This window comes from Rosa chinensis, chromosome 7 (genome assembly GCF_002994745.2).
Source record: "Rosa chinensis cultivar Old Blush chromosome 7, RchiOBHm-V2, whole genome shotgun sequence".
Lineage (NCBI taxonomy): Eukaryota > Viridiplantae > Streptophyta > Magnoliopsida > Rosales > Rosaceae > Rosa > Rosa chinensis.
This window is the reverse complement of record NC_037094.1, coordinates 4,185,388-4,203,381: the sequence shown is the minus strand read 5'-3', so window position 1 is coordinate 4,203,381 and position 17,994 is coordinate 4,185,388. Positions and strand designations below refer to the sequence as shown.

At 36.4% G+C, this 17,994-nt stretch overlaps 2 protein-coding genes and 1 non-coding gene across 8 annotated transcripts; 2 read left to right on the top strand and 1 right to left on the bottom strand.

Annotated features, from left to right (window-relative positions):
* Nucleotides 1-1,763: 1,763 nt before the first annotated feature.
* On the top strand, nucleotides 1,764-7,800 carry LOC112177065 (protein LONGIFOLIA 1). Of its 4 annotated transcripts, none has more exons than XM_040510482.1 (7): nucleotides 1,764-2,315; nucleotides 2,447-2,524; nucleotides 2,625-2,954; nucleotides 3,291-3,361; nucleotides 3,958-5,982; nucleotides 6,078-6,228; nucleotides 6,742-7,800. In XM_040510482.1, the coding sequence occupies exons 3-7, from the start codon at nucleotides 2,807-2,809 to the stop codon at nucleotides 7,566-7,568; spliced, it is 3,222 nt and encodes a 1,073-aa protein (XP_040366416.1). In that variant the 5' UTR covers nucleotides 1,764-2,315; nucleotides 2,447-2,524; nucleotides 2,625-2,806; the 3' UTR covers nucleotides 7,569-7,800. The 4 variants fall into 4 exon arrangements, with proteins under 4 accessions (XP_040366416.1, XP_024171014.1, XP_040366415.1 ...); XM_024315246.2 differs by having other exon boundaries at nucleotides 2,439-2,524; XM_040510481.1 differs by having other exon boundaries at nucleotides 2,447-2,954.
* Nucleotides 7,801-8,131: 331 nt separating this feature from the next.
* TRNAT-CGU lies at nucleotides 8,132-8,203 on the top strand. Its single transcript has one exon. It is a non-coding gene; the product is annotated as a tRNA-Thr (tRNA).
* Nucleotides 8,204-12,668: 4,465 nt separating this feature from the next.
* On the bottom strand, nucleotides 12,669-15,084 carry LOC112179537 (transcription factor TCP5). 3 transcript variants are annotated; one of them, XM_024317976.2, is made up of 3 exons: nucleotides 14,809-15,084; nucleotides 12,999-14,293; nucleotides 12,669-12,798 (listed from the first exon to the last, which is right to left on the bottom strand). In XM_024317976.2, the coding sequence occupies exon 2, from the start codon at nucleotides 14,188-14,190 to the stop codon at nucleotides 13,036-13,038; it is 1,155 nt and encodes a 384-aa protein (XP_024173744.1). In that variant the 5' UTR covers nucleotides 14,191-14,293; nucleotides 14,809-15,084; the 3' UTR covers nucleotides 12,669-12,798; nucleotides 12,999-13,035. The 3 variants fall into 3 exon arrangements, with proteins under 3 accessions (XP_024173744.1, XP_024173743.1, XP_024173746.1); XM_024317975.2 differs by lacking the exon at nucleotides 12,669-12,798 and having other exon boundaries at nucleotides 12,847-14,293; XM_024317978.2 differs by lacking the exon at nucleotides 12,669-12,798 and having other exon boundaries at nucleotides 12,847-14,293; nucleotides 14,853-15,084.
* Nucleotides 15,085-17,994: the final 2,910 nt, after the last annotated feature.

Sequence of the window (17,994 nt, the reverse complement as noted above, 5' to 3'; positions counted from 1 at the left end):
ACTTAGATCTTCCCATACCTCATGAGCTGTAGGATAGTAGATGATACTGTCAGCAATTTCAGAACTGACAGTGTTAACGATCCATGAATGGACCATGTCATTGCATCTTGACCAAGTTGCATATCCTTCAGGATCAGCTTCGGATGATGGAGCTTTGATTGAACCATTCACAAAGCCGAGTTTGTTTTTAGAATTAAGAGCCAATGTCATAGCCCTCTTCCAACCTGTGTAATTGTCTCCATTCAAAGGCTTGGAGACTAGGACCAATCCAGGGTGGTCTGAATGATGAGTGAAGAATGGATTTGAGACATCAGATTTTGAATTATCTGATTTGCTGGGATTGGATGGTGATGGTGGGACGTTATCACCAGCCATTGTGATTATGGCTTTGTGGATTTGATGTTGAGAAGACTAGAGAAGAGTCAGGATTATGCGTCCTGCTCTGATACCATGAAAAACAACAGAAACAGATTTTCAGGAAGTGATGATTGCTGTATTGATCTGTATATCATATATACAAAGATATAGCTTGATTCTAGGATACAAAAAGGAAAACTATTCGTGGCCTATTAATGCCTAATTATATAGAATTAACTGTGATGATACATAATGATTGTGTTGAATGTTGACAGCTATATCAAGCTAATTTTGCTCTACTTTCTAACAATGTGGAATGAAAATTAGAGGCTGCAGGGATTGACAAAGCATTAGAGTGGTGGAGAACCATGTGCTTAATGAATCTGACACAGAATTCCTTCCTATTTCTTAGTTTGCCAATCTCTATTCTATTATTGTTTGTGGAATCTTCATATATTTGTACAACCCACATCTTTCATGAATACATATATATATATATACATACTGGGGTTAGGGAAATAAAGATCCTGTTCCAAAATCCTTGGATGAAAAATTATCATCATGGCAATAATGTCGAGTATTATTTTCATGTCTCTAGTCTCTTTTAAGTAAATCATGACTTCAGAGATTAGGTGTAAGACTCTTCTAATCATCATGGTAAAGCATTGTATTTATATGCCAGCATTAGCCTTTTATAGTTTTATATTCTCTAACTGCTACAATTTCTTAATTCCCTTCTTCATACAACTGCTGCTATCAAAGACCCAACTAAACTATTTATAGAAACTGTGTAAGAGTTTTGTTATTTTCCACTCATTCATTTTTTTTTAATGAATGAAAGTTACACACTGTTTCAAAATATTAAAATGAGCTAATGAAACAATCAGACCGCTTTTGCGGTTCTTAAATTTTATTACTCTCAATAACTCCTTATATATATATATTAACCAATAATTGAAAGTACCAAGCTAGAGACACCACCATTCAACAACCAGTTGTCCAAGTGGGTGTTATTCAATTCCTGGATTGATACCAGCAACCACTCATCAGTCACCCTTCACGCTTCTCACGTTGGAGCCTTGAAAAAGATTCAACCTTCTTCTGCTCCATTTTGTTTTTTCAATCAATTTCATTTTGCATTGCCTTGAATTGGGTTTGTTCAGTTGTAGAAAGTTTCCAACTTTTTTGTTTTTATCTTTTTTTTATCTGAGAAAGTTTCCAACTTTTCTGTACTGCTGGAATGGTAGTTATGGTAAATCAGTGCCCACCATTGGGACTTTGCAGGTATAAGGACAATCTCTTTCTCTCTCTCTGACAAGATCACATGCACATGCAGACAGCTCTTGACCCACTCACATATTCATCCCACATGGATTGCGAGCTATCTGACCCACAAACACTCTTTCTCTGTACAAAGCTTTAATTTTTTTAGCCAAACTCTTTTAACTCTCTCTCTCTCTCTCACAACATTGGCGAACGTTTTTCATATAATAACAAAAGCTTCCAATCTGTTCTAGCTGTCTTTCCCATTTGTTCTACCGGGCAAAACATCTCTTCTCTTCTTGGATCTGCCAAGATTCCCCTACAGGTTGCATTCGTTTTAGTTTCTTTTAGCTAGGCAATTCTGTCTCAAGGTAGATGTTTCTGTTAGCTCTGGGTGTTGTTCGTTCTGTGCATGTTGTTGTAATGGGTCCCTCCAGTTTCTCTGTCCCTTTTTCTGGTTCTTGCGCAAGGCATTGTATTTTTTGTTCTGTGAAACCCAATAAGGTTTCTTTCCCTCACTGATAGGATTTGGTTTTCTGGGTGTACTTCTTTTCCCATTTTAGTTATTTTCAATTGTTGTGAACTGGAGAGATTGGAGAAAAAGAAAGACCCCAAAAGAGGAGATTGTGTGGAAGTTGTGATCTGTGATTGAAAGGACAGTTCTTGTGAGCTTTGAGAAGATCAGAAATTAGCAGGTAATTTGATTTTGTACTAGGTGTGTTTGGAATTATATGAATGAGGAGAGTGGTCTAGTCTCTTATGGTTTGTGAGGCTGGAAAAAGCTGCAACTGACCTGTTGGCTTTGCATTTTGTTCAAGTCCTTCAGGAGAAAGGAACAAAAAGAAGGATAAGTTACATTTTGTTGTACTTGAGCTGGATATTGGTGTCAGCTTGTGTAACAGAGGTCAGTGAGGTGTCTGAATTTTACAGCTTCCCAATTTTGTATATCTGGAGAATGGATAAGACCATTTACAATTGCCTGAAATCACTGAAATTGGTTTCAGAGGGTGCAGAGTTGTGGCAGTGAAAGATTGTGTATTTTGTAATCAAAGCTTGTTTGTTTCCAACATTTACTGAAGGGCCTTGGATTTGAATTTGGGGGAATCTGATTTGCTTGAAGAAAATTGAGTAGATGTTTAGAAAAAGTTGGGAGTGAAAATAACTGATTTGGACAGAAGAGGTGGAGATGGCTGCAAAACTTCTGCATTCTTTAGCTGATGACAACCCAGATTTGCAGAAGCAAATAGGATGCATGAATGGGATTTTCCAAATTTTCGATAGACACCAAGTCCTCACTGGTAGAAGGATTAGCCACCACAAGAGGCTTCCTCCAGGTAATTTCCTACTGGTGAATTCATTTCTAACTACTGTTGGTTAATGATAATGTCATACTAGTTTTTTTCTTTTATTCAGATGCTCTAGCCCTTTAAGCTTCATCATCAACCCTGTCGCTAATTATAGATTTGTCTATATGTTCATGCAGATTTTGTTTTATTTTTGCACGTTTAAAGATTGAAAAAAGTACCCTTAAACATCTAGTTCATAGAAATTGGCGCAAAAAAGGAGAGTAATGAATTGCAACCTACAACATTTGATTCCGTAGACCCTAAGATGAGAGTCTAATAATGAATTGCAGCTTATGACAACTAATGCATTCATTTGTTTCACAGGGAATTCGCACTATAGCAATGGTGGCCTGGAAAGAGAGTCCAACAATCCATACCATCGGCAAGCAGTAACTGTAATCACTCTCTACTCGATGATTTCCTTTCCTTTTAGCAAATTGCTAAGAACTATGTTTCTGGTAGCGTTAAGCTACTCACTGCACATTGTTCGTATATTATTTTCTATGTGGGCTTTGACGGTGATGTGTGTATGTATTTGAAAATATCTTTGAGCTACGAATTTTGTACAGCTTTTAGATGAGAATCATGAGTTAGCCTGCACTTGGAATCATCTAAAATTTAGTTTGCAGTACAGGCACAGGGAGAATTTTCAATGCAACTGGTGAAAGTTCAATTCAATACAAAATTCGGTCAATAGTTATGTATATATGTTTACAGTATAATATGCTGCCCTACTTAACAGTGTTAGTTGAGTCTGTTTCAGCCTTGATAAATGACCACCCCCGCCCTACTTAACATGCATGTGATTGACTTAATGATGTATAATTGAATGGTTCATGGTTCTTGATGGAATATTGTCCTAATTATTCACTATGTCTGTGCATATTCAATCTTCTGGTTATACTGGAATTGCAGTTGAATCCATGAATTTCTTTGTGCTTTTAGCAATTTTACTTGACTGAAACTGACTTTTTACTGCTTGAAATTGCAGGACATAAATTCGAACAAAATTGTGAATGAGAAACAAAGACTCTCAACAGAGTCATCACGGGCCTCTTTCTCGTCGACTTGTTCATCTTCCTTATCATCACTGGAGTGTAACAGAACAGCACAACCGGGAACCTCTTCCTTTGACAGAATCATTTTTCCTGAAACTCCCCCAAGGGATCCAGTGACTAACCACTCAAGTAACTCCCCTAGATTTGGAAGGCAGTCCCTTGATCTCCGGGATGTGGTAAAGGACTCTATGCATAGGGAAGCAAGGGGACTATCACTGAAAACTACAACCAGAGATGAAGCAGCAGGTAATACAGTGAAGTGCAGAGACTCTCCAAGACCCTTGAAGCTGTCCAGACCAACAGATGGATCTGATGGAGTCAGGACCAATGAGAAGCAAAATATGCCTGCTGATCTTAAGGAGTCTCTTAGAGTTCTTGCTCAACTTCGAGAAGCTCCTTGGCATTATGAAGATAGAGATCATCCAAGATCAACATATGAATCAAAAGATAGTTTTTGGCATACAGTTCCAAAAGATGCTCCGCGGTTTTCTTATGATGGGAGAGAGATGAATCGTTTATCCTTTGAATCAAGAGATACCTGCAGATCAACTCCAAAGCCAAAAGAGTTGCCGAGACTTTCACTGGATAGCAGAGAAGGTTCAATGCGTGGTTCCCAATCTGACTCAAGATCAAATCATCTTTCAAAAGGGTTTCGGAATAGTGGCAGCTCCAATGGCAGGGATCCTAGTCTACCTCAGTCATCAGGAACTCAGAGTCGACCAAGTGTTGTAGCAAAGTTGATGGGTTTGGAAGCATTGCCAGATTCTGATAGTAACTTAAGTCTGATCAAAACCAGCCCAGTTATAGAAAGTAATCCTTTCTCAAAACCACTGAAGACAAACAATCTATACAGGCCTATTCACACTTCAAACTCCCTGAGAAGCTCTCCAAAAGAACCAACATCACCAAGGTGGAAGAATCCAGATCTGGTTATGAGACCTGTTTCAAGTTCAAGGTTTCCAATTGAACCAGCACCTTGGAAAATGCAGGATGGAAATCGAGGTTATCAATCTTCCAAACCTGAAAAAGCTCAAGGAAGGACCCAAAACTCCTTCCCGTCTGTTTATAGTGAGATAGAGAAGAGATTAAATGATCTGGAATTCAAACAGTCTGGAAAGGATCTTAGAGCTCTTAAACAGATATTGGAAGCAATGCAAGTAAAAGGGCTGTTAGAAACCAAAAAAGAACAGCAAGCTTCAAATTTTGAAACTCAAAAGGACTGTGAACCAGAATGTTCTAGTTCCAATCCAGACCCAAGGTCTGTGAATCAAAGAAACAGAAACAGCCATGCTATGTCTTCCAGAATTAAAAGCTCTGATTCCTCGAAGAATTATGGTTCCCCGATTGTGATCATTAAACCTGCAAAGGTTGTCGAAAAGTCTGGTCTTCCTAGTTCATCACTAATTTCAATGGATGGCCTGTCTGATGTCCATACTGCTCCTAGAGGGGGAACAGTAGATAACAAGAGGGTTTCAACTAACAGCCGAACAGCTAAAGATCATTCTCCTAAGAACAGTAGGAAAGACTCTTCTGTTGGCTCCATTGACAAAAAGCCAAGTGGCAGGAATGTAAAATCTCTTCCAAAGGAAAACAGTGCAACAAATTCAGCAAAGAGCTCAGGATCTGTGAGCCCAAGACTACAGCAGAAGAAGCTTGAGTTGGGGAAGCCATCTCGTCCACCTACCCCGCCATCTGATACAAGAAAACCGAGAAGGCAATCCAGCAGGCAATCAACAGACGCAACTTCACCTGGTAGAAAACTCAGACCAAAATCTTCCAACTTGCAGCAAAGTGATGACCAGTTGAGTGAGATAAGTAATGAATCTAGACGGTCGAGTTTCCAAGGAGATGACATAGATATGGAAGAGTCTAGCAGTGTACGAGGTACTGATACAAATGATTGCCAGAGTCCATCTCTGAAGGCTTCCAAGTATTTAGCTTCTGCTTCAATGCAACAGGTAGGTGCTTTTTTTTATTTTTTATTTTTTTATCTTCTGCTTCCACTCATACCATTTTGAAAGTTTAGCTTATATATTTTGTTTTTACTCCTTAGAAGTTAACTGCAAGGTTGGAAGAAGATGGGTCTGCTGTGGAACTCGCTACAGTTGGTCCAGAACATCCTAGTCCTGTCTCTGTACTTGATACCTCAGCATATAGAGATGATGCACTATCTCCAGTAAAGCAGTTGCCTGACGCCCTCAGAGGTACAGTTTAAATGTCTTCTTAAATTTAACTTGGACATGGCAAACCTGAGATGATCATAAAATGAGAACGAGTGATTATATGACTAAATTCACTTGCTGAGTCCAAAATATTAAAATAAAAGTTTCTCTTTTGTAAACCCATCCAACTAGAAACATTAGATAGAGTTGAACTAGTGGTTACTAATATTGTTAATGTATTCCTAATACACCGAAGGGTCAGTAAGTAATCCTTCACGATAAGCTGTTCGGAAAATTCAGATATCTTAAAGCCAAAATGAGTGAACTTGACTGCTACCATTGTGATTTTGCCAAAATGAGTGAACTTGACTAGCTAGTAGATTTTGTGTACCACCATTAACCATGGTGTACTATAACCATATAACATTTGATGAGCCACATATTGATCATGGTTAACTTTTTGTAATAAATGCAATCATACATTTGGAGTAAACCATATTGATCCTTGCATTCTGGAAAGATCAATTCTCACTTTAAAATTGATTTGACATACAGGTGATGATGCTGAAGATTCAAATCTCAGAGTATGTGAAGATCAATGGAACCCTGCAGATAATCTTGCCAGCATCGGGTCTGGTCTTACCTCAGAGATTAATCGTAAGAAATTGCAGAACATTGAGAACTTAGTTCAGAAGCTTAGACGATTGAACTCTAGTCATGATGAAGCAAGAACAGACTATATTGCATCACTATGCGAGAATTCAAATCCGGATCACAGATACATTTCTGAAATATTGTTAGCTTCAGGTCTCCTACTTAGAGACCTGGGGTCCAGCCTGACTACATTTCAGCTCCATCCCTCAGGTCACCCTATCAACCCTGAGTTGTTCTTTGTTTTGGAGCAAACCAAGGCTAGCAGTATGCTTGCAAAAGAAGAATGTATCCCTGAAAAGGCAACTCACGCAAAGCAAGAGAAGTTTCACCGGAAACTCATTTTCGATGCTGTCAATGAAATTCTTGTTGATAAGTTGGGCTTAGTTGGCAGCCCTCTTGAGCCGTGGTTGAAGCCTGCAAGACTGGCAAAGAAAACCCTCAATGCACAAAAGCTTCTCAAGGAACTGTTTTTCGAGATAGAACAATTTCAAGCCAAGAAACTTGAGTGCAACTTAGAGGATGAGGATGATGGTTTGAAAAGCATATTGTGTGAAGATGTGATGCATAGGTCAGAAAGTTGGACAGTTTTCCATGCTGAGATTTCTGGGGCAGTCTTAGATGTTGAGAGGTTGATCTTTAAGGATTTGATCGACGAAATTGTTATTGGTGAAGCAGCTAGCTTGCGTGCCAAGCCAGCAGCCAGGCGTCGAAAGCTGTTTGCTAAGTAATGATCTTTCAGTTCTTCTCAATCCACTTTTTTTCTTTGGTTTTAATTTTTTTGTGACAAACATCACAATAAATCTATTTGTAAGATCTATAGTGTTGTAATTCATGCAAAGTTGTCAAAGTTAACCTTCCAAAGGATTAACTTGTCAAAGTTGGTAAAGAAGGTTAACTTGTCAAAGTTGTCAAGATACATACTTTGGAAGATTAATATATAAGACCCTTTTTGCTTCTTCACTTGCCATGCTGACTATCATTGTTTCACAGAAGCTGTGTTTGAGCTTATTGTCTAATGAAACCAGAGGAAAGTGTCATTTTCTTTTGGGACTTGAATTTAAATCTAGTGGAAACATATGATGAATTGATGATGCTGCTAAATTGTAAGGTTGGAACTGGGGAATTATAATGTCGCAGATAAATTCTTATATAGGAAATTGAGATAATCCAGCCATCATTACTGAAATGGTTAGGAGTATTTCATAGGGATTTAAGGGCAACAATTTAAGCATTAAAACTGTCTTTTTCGATCTTTGTATAAAACTAAAGAATAACTTTACTCTAACAACAAGCCTCCGTAGCATAGTGGTAGTGCGTTCGCTTCGTAAGCGAAAGGTCGCGAGTTCGATCCTCGCCGGGGGCTTTAAATTTTTATCATTTAATTTGATTTTGCATTTTACCATTATTAATCCTTTTTAATTTGCCTTTATAATTTTCACCGTTTTCATTTTTACCGAAACCATCTGTAATAATTGATTTGGGTATTCCTTTTTTTTGTGAAATTTATTTAGGTATTACTCAAGGATTTTGTGTGTAAACAATTTAAATGAAACTGAAAAGAAAAAGTCATATAAATTTGAATAAGACTTTCATCACCACTCATCAGTCATCACCATGGATGAAATTAACGTGGTCCATTCCCTAGGACCACAAAAAATTCCATAAATCTAAGTAGGAGTATCTATCATGCCTGCGGACACACTTTCCGCTACATTAAAAAAAAAAAAAAAATCCTTTTATCGATTATATATAATCACTCATATAAATTCTTATTCTCTTGAATCTAGTCTTTCTCGATCATCTTCTACGAAAAACAGTGTTTTGAGATACTATTTTTTTTTTTTTTTTAACTTTAGAATATGACATATTTTAGATGTTTCTGCCCAAGGGCACACCTAGACCCTTCTCAATTTTTGGAAAATCATTAATTAGTGTTAATGATTTATGAACCTTAATGGAATGAAATAAATTAATAAAATTGACCCTTCTCAATTTTTGAAAAATTAGTCTCAATTTTCAAAATTCAATACAAATTTATCTTAATTAGTTTTAATTATCCTTGAACTTTGATGGAATTACACTATTAATACACTACATATATCTAATTAATTAATACGAATCTTTTCATTCTTACCCTATTGATCGATATATGCCCATATGCACATATTTACGATTCTTTGTCCATATGTTAAATTGAAGTAACACATAATTTTTTCTATATTTATCATTCATCTTAAATCCCAAAATTTATTCAACATGTTTTAAGGATCTTTCAATTTCAGCATTAGTACAAGAAATATTACACCTAAATTTTCTTAATTATACTAATATATATATATATATATTTGGGCAAAAGATTTTGTTATTTTTAGAGGACGACATGGAAATGAGTATAATTTGTTAGTTAATAAAATTTGACCCTCCTAAGTGAGATTTTTGGCTACGCCGCCGCTGTTTCTACCGTTATATATATTAAAATTCACTAAATTTAACAATTCTTAATTTGAAGTATGGTAGAGTGTTCACTTTGTTTTATAGGACCACAATTATGAGTGCCGAAGCCTTTTTCTGGGATATATGCCACACCCAGACGAACATGTACATAGGCTTGGGTGGTATGCTTTAAAGTTTCTTGGATCTCTCAGCCAAAAAGAAAGATGTTTCTTGGATCCTGTAACATAATGCAGCTGCTACTAGCTGCAGTTGATAAGAGCTGAGCGTGAGACAGACCAGACAGACAGAAGGACTGACAGACATGACTGCGCGCCTTCCTCTAATTATAATTTCAGTCTTAGTCTTCTTGTGGACTCATGTTCTTTCCTTTTCCTTCTCAGAAGACTTGCAGATTCCAAAAGCTTCAATTAACAACATATTTTATTGCTTTCCCTTGGAGTTAGGGACTTGTAACTAGCTATGTCTCATCAGATTATAAGAGGATAGTATAATCTTAGGTCATTTTATGCTTTTAGATTTTTTGTTCTACAAAGTTTGTTACGATGTATAACTTGATACTTGAAGATGTGGGAAATTCTTCTCATGTGCAAAGCCAATTTATTCTCATGTCTACATTGGATAGACACGGATGGGATCGGAGTAGAGAGAAATAACGAAGCTGTCGAAGAACAGTCACTCTTGAAAGCGAAAATGATACGTATCGCAAAAATCATTAAACGCGAAATTAAAAATACGTACTGTATCTCTAACTAAAGCACAACTAGAAATTAATGCATATTTCGTCAGCCTCTTTCGTTTTTGATTTTGTGGCGGAGAACTAGCAACTACTCGAGCTCTTTCATGTAGCTATTTGTTTTAAAATACTCGCAGAGGAAATTACTTAAGATCATAAACAATTATATATAGGCTCCAAAGCGCTGAGAGAGAGAGAGTACTGCTATATAGTAACAACTAACCCTAGAAATTCTGAAAGCTGGCAATAGCGAATTAAAATACATAGTTGGGGACTTGGGTCATACAAGAGGAGCCATGCATTTTGATCGATCAAAAAGACGACCAAAGCTTAGAGAGAGAGAGAGAGAGAGAGAGAGAGAGAGAGAGAGAGAGAGTACAACTATATATAAAGCAACAACTAACGACCCTAGAAATTCAGAAGGTTGGCAATAGCTAGCTAGCTTGGTTATCTGGGCTGCTGCTTAATTAATTCAAAATTAAAGAAATTATGCCAGCGCGCACAACTACCAAACCAGTTAATTGGTGACCTATATTAAACAATAATAATAGAGTCGGTGTGGATTTTTTTGGTTTTAAAAGGCTGAAGCAAGAAACTATGTACCTAGGTCTTTCTAGATCAGATCATGCCAATCGTGCTCATGACCATGAAATTTTAACAGAGAAAGAGTCTAAGAGACATACTGTATATAATTTTGCGCGCAGTTTAACTTTGGCCCCATGCAGCGAGTATTAACTTAGTTACTCCACAAGGTAGTAGCTAGAACACTGTACGTACGTTGATTAATAGTATGAATTGATGGTACATATATGCATATAACTGCAGTGAGTCAGTGACAGTGAATATTGTCAGCCAGAGTCGATCCTAACATATATATATGAAGGTACAGATGCCAATTACAACTGCGATGGTATCCATTTATTTTGTTAATTAAGTTTCCGGACGACCCCCAAAACTCAGCTGTCCTGAACACTCAATCATGTGATCAATCTAGCTCTATACGTACGTAGGGCATAATATGTATAGATATATATATTGATATACAAGCTCATTGATCCTCTAAACTGTTCAAGCTTTTAGATAGTTTCATGCCTAGCCTACTCTATCAGAAGCAAATACAAGAGAGGAGGAACGTGCAGTAAGTACCTAATACTAGAGTTCAAAAAGAAAAGGATCTATAGCTCGATAGACATTGGAAATATACCCCAGCAAGCTCAGTAATTCTCGCAACTTTTCAAGCTTAGATAGTTTCATACTTTTATGCCCGCTGGATCGGAAGAAATGTACAAGAGAGACATGCAGTACCTAAAATTAGGGTTCAAAAACAAAAAGACTAAAGCTCTTATAATTGAAAATTGGAATATATCATGCAAGCTTAACATTGTGGACAGTGCTTTATGACAGAACAATAAGCTAGTACTAATTAATTAGAACTATAATGACCATCAATCTAGCTTGTGGAGCAATGGATCGAGAAAGGATTCTGGAGTACAAAAGGATAGAATCAATCAAGATCGAGTTGTCTATTGATGATCAGTTGGGACAGTGAACAGATCGATCGAATTGGCTCTCTAGTGATCATTAGGACGATCGAGCTTCATATTGGTTCATTTAATTCAACCAATCCATAAACAAACCAAAGAGCTATTTTAGATGAGAAGACACATGCAGCAAAAAAACACCCTTGCACTTATATATGTAGCATGAATAACACTAGCTATACGTACTTATGTAACATGAATTATACCATACTAAATTTTTATAGGGTAATGATATGGAGCCTCAATAAGTAGTGTCATGCCATGTAAGTAGTGTCATGCCATGTAAGTAAATAAAAATTTATTTTCAATTCTATATAATATATCTTGCCACATCATAGTACTTCAACACCAATTTTACCCTTTTACATTTCCTTTTAAATGTTAGAGGGTGAATTAATTATATTAATAAATTTAATTAGGTGACAAAAAAAATATCAGCTATTAATTATATATTAATTTAAGAAATATGTCTACAGATTCTTTGATCAATATTTTTCTTCATTTAATTAAATTATTTCCTTTAATTTTTCTTCCCAATTGGCATTAATATATTGAATTACGTGTCAAGAAATAGACGTTAACTTTTTTTTTTCAAATATTGATTAATTTCATCCAAAAAAATATAGCATTAGTAAATTGAATTTGGGAAATACTTATGTCTAAATTAAGAGGTAAGAAAAAATTACATGTTAGCTGCCATTAATTAACATCTGCAATCTAAATATAAGGGGAAAGACAAACAAAAAATAATAAATTCAGATCTAACGTTTAAACTCATAAAAGAGAAAACAATGAACAAAAAATTATACAATAATATGAATATGTATTTTTCACATTATATTTTCAAAATTTGCAGGAACCCAATTTTTTTTTTTTAGAAGAAAGCCAAAATAATTTAGAGTCATTTGATTTTAGAATGATAAGATTGTCTTTTTCTTAATAGTTACATGGCGTAATTTGACAAATAGGTGATGTATGTAGATGACATGACATGACACCTAAGATTGAGGCCACAAATCTTAGGCCTTACTGAGGTCACAGATCATTTTCCATTTTGATAATTATAGAGTAGAGAAACCTCCATATGTATACAACCAAATTAACTTCACTCTACAGGTAACATGATAGAATGGCTTAACAATAATGTAAATTTACCACAACCACGTACTGTAACACAGATATCCTCAGCTCTTATGCCCTTGATTAACCTTCAAAATAGCATCGAATCTCCTATATGATGATCATGGATCAATCACAGCAACAAATGTGTATGTGTCGGCCTTGGTATAAGTGGTAAAATTTTAATGAAGCACTTCATATCGATCGCAATCAGGTATATGTATATAAAGTACATTCTCATATAGTTACAAAGTGATTCACTATATAACATAATAATTGGACATTATTAAGTACTATATATAGGAACTTACATGCATGCATTGAGGAGCTGCTAATAGCTAACTAGCTTTAGGAACCAGTACGGTCCTTGTCTGGTTGGCTTGATGATCCATCATTGTTTTGTGAATGGAGCTTCGGATTAACCAATGTTGGAAAGGATCTCAAAGATGAGCCAATAGAATATTGAAGAGAAGGCATGAGAGCATTATTAGGTTCAAAATTCTGTAGAGTAGTACTAGTAGTACTTGATGAGCTCAACAATTGGATCATGTGGTTATTGGTTCGTCTAAGTTCTGGCTGACGATCATTACTGGTACTACTATTCTCTACTACTGGGGTAGTAGTGGTAATGTAGGGCGCATAAGGACCAAAAAGTGAAGGTACCGGCGTAGCTGTTGATGGACAGAAGAACAATTGAGACCCAGATGCCATTGGCATTGAAGTAGTTGAAAATGATAAGCCATTGTTACTACTCATCATATGATCCATTTGAGGCATTAGTGGAAATCCATGACTGCTACCAAACTGAGAAAGAGACAAACTCGAAGGCTCTGAACTGTGATGGTGAAAGTAGTTGTTGTATGCCATGGCATTGTTCAGCAATCCAGGTATGGAAGAAGGCATATTGCCTATAGGAAATAACTTCTGAGCCAAGGCTTCATCATCATGATCTCGTTGATGATCATTTGCTTTGATTGACTTGCCTTTACTCTCATCAAGTACTACTTGCTCAGTAAGCCTTTGATTCACATCAAAGAAAGGAACATTAAGAGGATTGAGAATTTGCTGTTGATGATGATGAAATTGATGATGAGCAGAACTAGTAGTATTGAGCAAACCATGATGAGGAAGTAGTTGGAGTGGTGGGAGCTTATCAATATCATCTTCAGTAACTTCAAGCAACCAATCTATTACCTTGCTAGGTTGGCTAAGACCAAGCCTGTCTTGAAGGTCATATAACTGAATTGCTGTTGGCACTGAAAGCCTAATTCTTCTGTCTCTCAATCCCCTCACAGTTGAGACCTTGCTGTGCCTGTCTTTTCCGCCAAAGGTTCGCGAGACACGAACAATCCTTGGATTTCGAAATCCAGACCATTGCCTTGAAGTAGTAGTACTAGATGAAGCTGCCTTGTTATAACTAGTCATAATATTCCCATCATTGTTGTTGTTGTTTTGGCCCTCTTGCTTTGCTTGAAAACCCTTTCCCCTTGGATTTGTCATCATTGTAATTAATTCTGATCGATTATGATGATCTGAATCATATTGCTCCCTTCCAATTATCCTGAACAAAATCGTCGTACCGATCTTTGATCTCCAAATAATTCAGCTGAAAAAAAAAAGAAAAAGAAACTAGAGATAAGAAAGTATAAATGATTTGCAGAAACCGATCTATTTATTGATCCTGCAATTATACAACTATTTTAAGTGGAATCAAACTTCTTTTGTCTTGCAACATTAGCACATTATATAACAAAGAACAAATTGATTTCACTTTAAACTCCTTCAATTAATCAAAAGTGTTCTCCATCATCAAATTTGATAACGTTTGCTGAGAAGTTGAGCACGATTTTCTAAGGGAAAACCATGTAGTTCGGAATTCTTTTTGAGCTGAAAGTAATATTCATCCAAAAAATAGAATCAATTGAGTTGATGATGACTGGTTTAATCTTTCGAAAGAACTCAACTATTCACTGAAAGAGCAATGAAATCGGAATTTTTCAAAATTGAATAAAACATATAAACTCAGAAGATATTGATCACACTCGAAAATATCGAACTATGATGAGGAAAGCTAGTTGGAATTTGTAGAAATTAATTCAAATCCCGGAAACCCTAAATTACCTTTCGCCTATGAATCCGTGTTTGGTCAGAAGAGGAATACTCACATCAAACTGGAAATTGAGTTCAATTGCAGTAGCTTGCAGCAGCTCATGACCAGATTCTTTCTTGGGTGCAGATCGAAGTGCAGAACTCCAAAACTTAAAGGATATAAGCAGGAGAAGCAGAAGAACAAGAGAGGGTGAGAGAGAGAGAGAAGATGCCCCACTTGGCAGTGCTTTAAACTCTTATCTTGCTAAGTTGATAGTCTTCAATCTTACTGAGCTGTACATGTACATGTACATGTATATAGCTCATTTGCATGGTATCTTAGCTCCAGAGATAATAATAGTTTTACACAATTTCGTAAAGGAAAAATAGATGCTAGCCATAGGGTAATTTTACCATGTTGCATGGGAATTATATCAGAAAAGGAAAAGGAATGGCGGAGTTATAGCCACGTGGCGTTCACAAGTGTTGACACATCAATCAGGCAAAAGCTAGCTAGGGTAAATGTGCAACATTATTCACAGATCGAGTTACGAACTGAACAATCACTGTGCTTAATCAATGAATAAGTTTGGTCGTAGTTTACTGTGTGAACTATAATTAGTATATAATAGAAATAATAGACACCTCCTCCTTCGTCCTTACGTTTGGTTAATTTCAAACGCCTAGGACCATCCTAATAATACTTTATCGTCAACAGCTTTATTGGTGTATTCCACAAAGTATAGGTTGATGAAGATGAATATGCATGCACCTATGGCCAGCTAGCTGGAATTAATCGAGAAGGCTTAACCCTTTTTCGAATTTATTGCGTAATCTCAATATAGAAAAAAAGATGCAAACACAGCTAAAGAACCAGATGGCATGGTAATACGGTTGACGCATCCTCTTCATTGAGGAATTAGGCATATAGTTAATGACTAGGGTTTGCAGAATAGTACTTTGCAAGAAATGAGAGAATTGAAGTAGCTAATTCACGGAATTAGATACAGCTACGAACAGAGACAAAGAAATTGAATTAGATAATTAGTAAGCAGGGATTAAGGGATCTATAGACAGATAGGGTTGTAGATGTTGTAGAGGAGGGACCAAAGCAGGTTCTTTAAAGCATGCATCCACTGAAAGACTGACTACAGAGAAGAGAAGGACCACTACTACTAGTCCCACAGATGTGGCAGTGAGATTTGCACGATATGGTATACAAGTTGCTCTTTGCTTTGCTTTGGTGATTAACTTAACTATTACAATTTCTTCTTTATATGTAACTAGGAGTTGTGATCTGCAAAAGCCCTTCAAACATAGTATATATACATGCTGATGTAAGTTCTGACCAAACAACTATATGTACTAGCGCACAAGTTTGCAAAACTAGTGAGGAAATAGAACCCTAGCTGGCTGTACTTTGTTTGGTTATGTTTTAACGCAAATACTTTATATTGTAGATAGCCACACACAGTTTCAGTAGTTTATGAAAAATATACATAGAGAAAAAGGAGAACATAATATAAGGGGTACTTCCTGTGTTAGCTAGGTTTCAGTCATTTTGCATTCATGGACGAATATTTACCACAAAGTTGGAATCTTCAACAGAATAGTCGAGAGAGAGAGAGAGAGAGAGAGAGAGAGAGAGAGAGAGAACAGTATGGCTAGACTAGTAGTAGTTGTTTGCTTTCATTAATATGAATGCACCTCAATAATCAAGAAAAGTAGTGGAATCTTTTCAACAAAATAATTGAGGAAGGAAGGTGTTAATAATAGACTGTGCATATTCACAGTTGCAGTGATTCAAAAGCTGAACGGACTTACTATCTCTGCTTTTATATCCCTCTCTAGCTCTAGCTACTTTTTCAGTTTCTCTATCGAGACAGAGAAATTCACCAGCTGACACCCTGATATTTTTCCAGGACAGTTTACTCATTTCATTTCTAGTAATTGATCAGCAAATGTTCCTCCACTTTTAACCAATTTTGAAACAACAAAAAAACCTTTTATGGTCTTAATCCCTCTGAAAGTCATTAGCTAGCCTAAAAGAACATATACAGAAGTAAAAGCTAGCCCTAACCTAGCTTTTCAAATTTTAAAAGCTTTGGTCATTTTACAGGTTTAGGGCTTTTATTGCGAAACCCAGAAGTTATATCTAGCTGTGTGTCTATCTGCTGTAAACTAGCAGAAAAATAGAGGTGGGTTTCCCCAGAAGAGTCGTTCTGTCTTGCTTTCCGGCTTTCACATCTTAATTTCTGTAGCCCATACTGCAGCAGTGTTACTCTTTGTTCAGGAAACCCATTACAATTCGAGTTTCAAGTCCCAGAAGAACCCCAGCTGAACCAATTAATTTTTTTTTCATTTATTTCCTTTTTGCATATGCTTAATTTCTTGGTGTACATAAAGAATGAAGAAGTCACAGACTTGATGAGAAATCGATCCCTTTTCTTTCCTATATTCAATTGAGCGAGTAATGAGAACATATTAATGTCAATTAATTATCAAATTAAGGAAGCTAGACCTTAATCAAGTAGTACTAGAAAAGAACTAAGAGCTAATGGACAAATCAAAAATGATATATATGGAGTCGAAGAGGGAGAGATTGATACAGATCCAAATTCTAATTGTATCTGGTATATATAGTGTGCTGGGAGAGGAGGAATCAGATCTGGATAGAGATATCTCATATGGAATTAGATAATATATACATATTGTATATGAACTTTAACTACTCTCTTCACAAGCATATATTCTTTATTTATATATAGATCGATGCTGCTGCTGCTGCTTCTTCGACCTTCTTCTTGTCTTCTTTCTGACAGTGAAAGTGACAGTGGCAAACCCTACAGAGAAGGGAAAAAGAAGGTAAGAAACAATTCACGGCGAGTAACAGCAATGATCAGAACCAAAATTAAATGCTGTATCGATCAGTCTGTGAAGTCTCTCTGTCGACTATGAATATAATGCAAAGCTGCAGCTTCTGCAAGAGAGCTTTGTAGCCCGGCTACCAAAGAGAGGGAAAGAAAGTGATAATTTGTGAGGGCATTCCGGGTTCTGAAAAGGTTTGGTGTACCGTTGATTATGTAAACTTCAAGACACGATAAAGTAATACAATCAATATGCACTTACAGACTTACTGATGAGAATTTAAATCGAATCTCTCCTAGCACAGATCATGAGTTTAATTACATAGCTAAAGTTCTTTAATTAAGCTGGTGT

Excerpts from the sequence above, each read along its gene's own strand:
- LOC112177065 (XM_040510482.1), top strand. The coding sequence starts at position 2,807 with ATGGCTGCAAAACTTCTGCATTCTTTAGCTGATGACAACCCAGATTTG. Across the intron at positions 2,955-3,290 it reads CCACAAGAGGCTTCCTCCAG|GGAATTCGCACTATAGCAAT; the intron begins GTAATTTCCTAC and ends TTTGTTTCACAG. Across the intron at positions 3,362-3,957 it reads ACCATCGGCAAGCAGTAACT|GACATAAATTCGAACAAAAT; the intron begins GTAATCACTCTC and ends TTGAAATTGCAG.
- LOC112179537 (XM_024317976.2), bottom strand. The coding sequence starts at position 14,190 with ATGATGACAAATCCAAGGGGAAAGGGTTTTCAAGCAAAGCAAGAGGGC.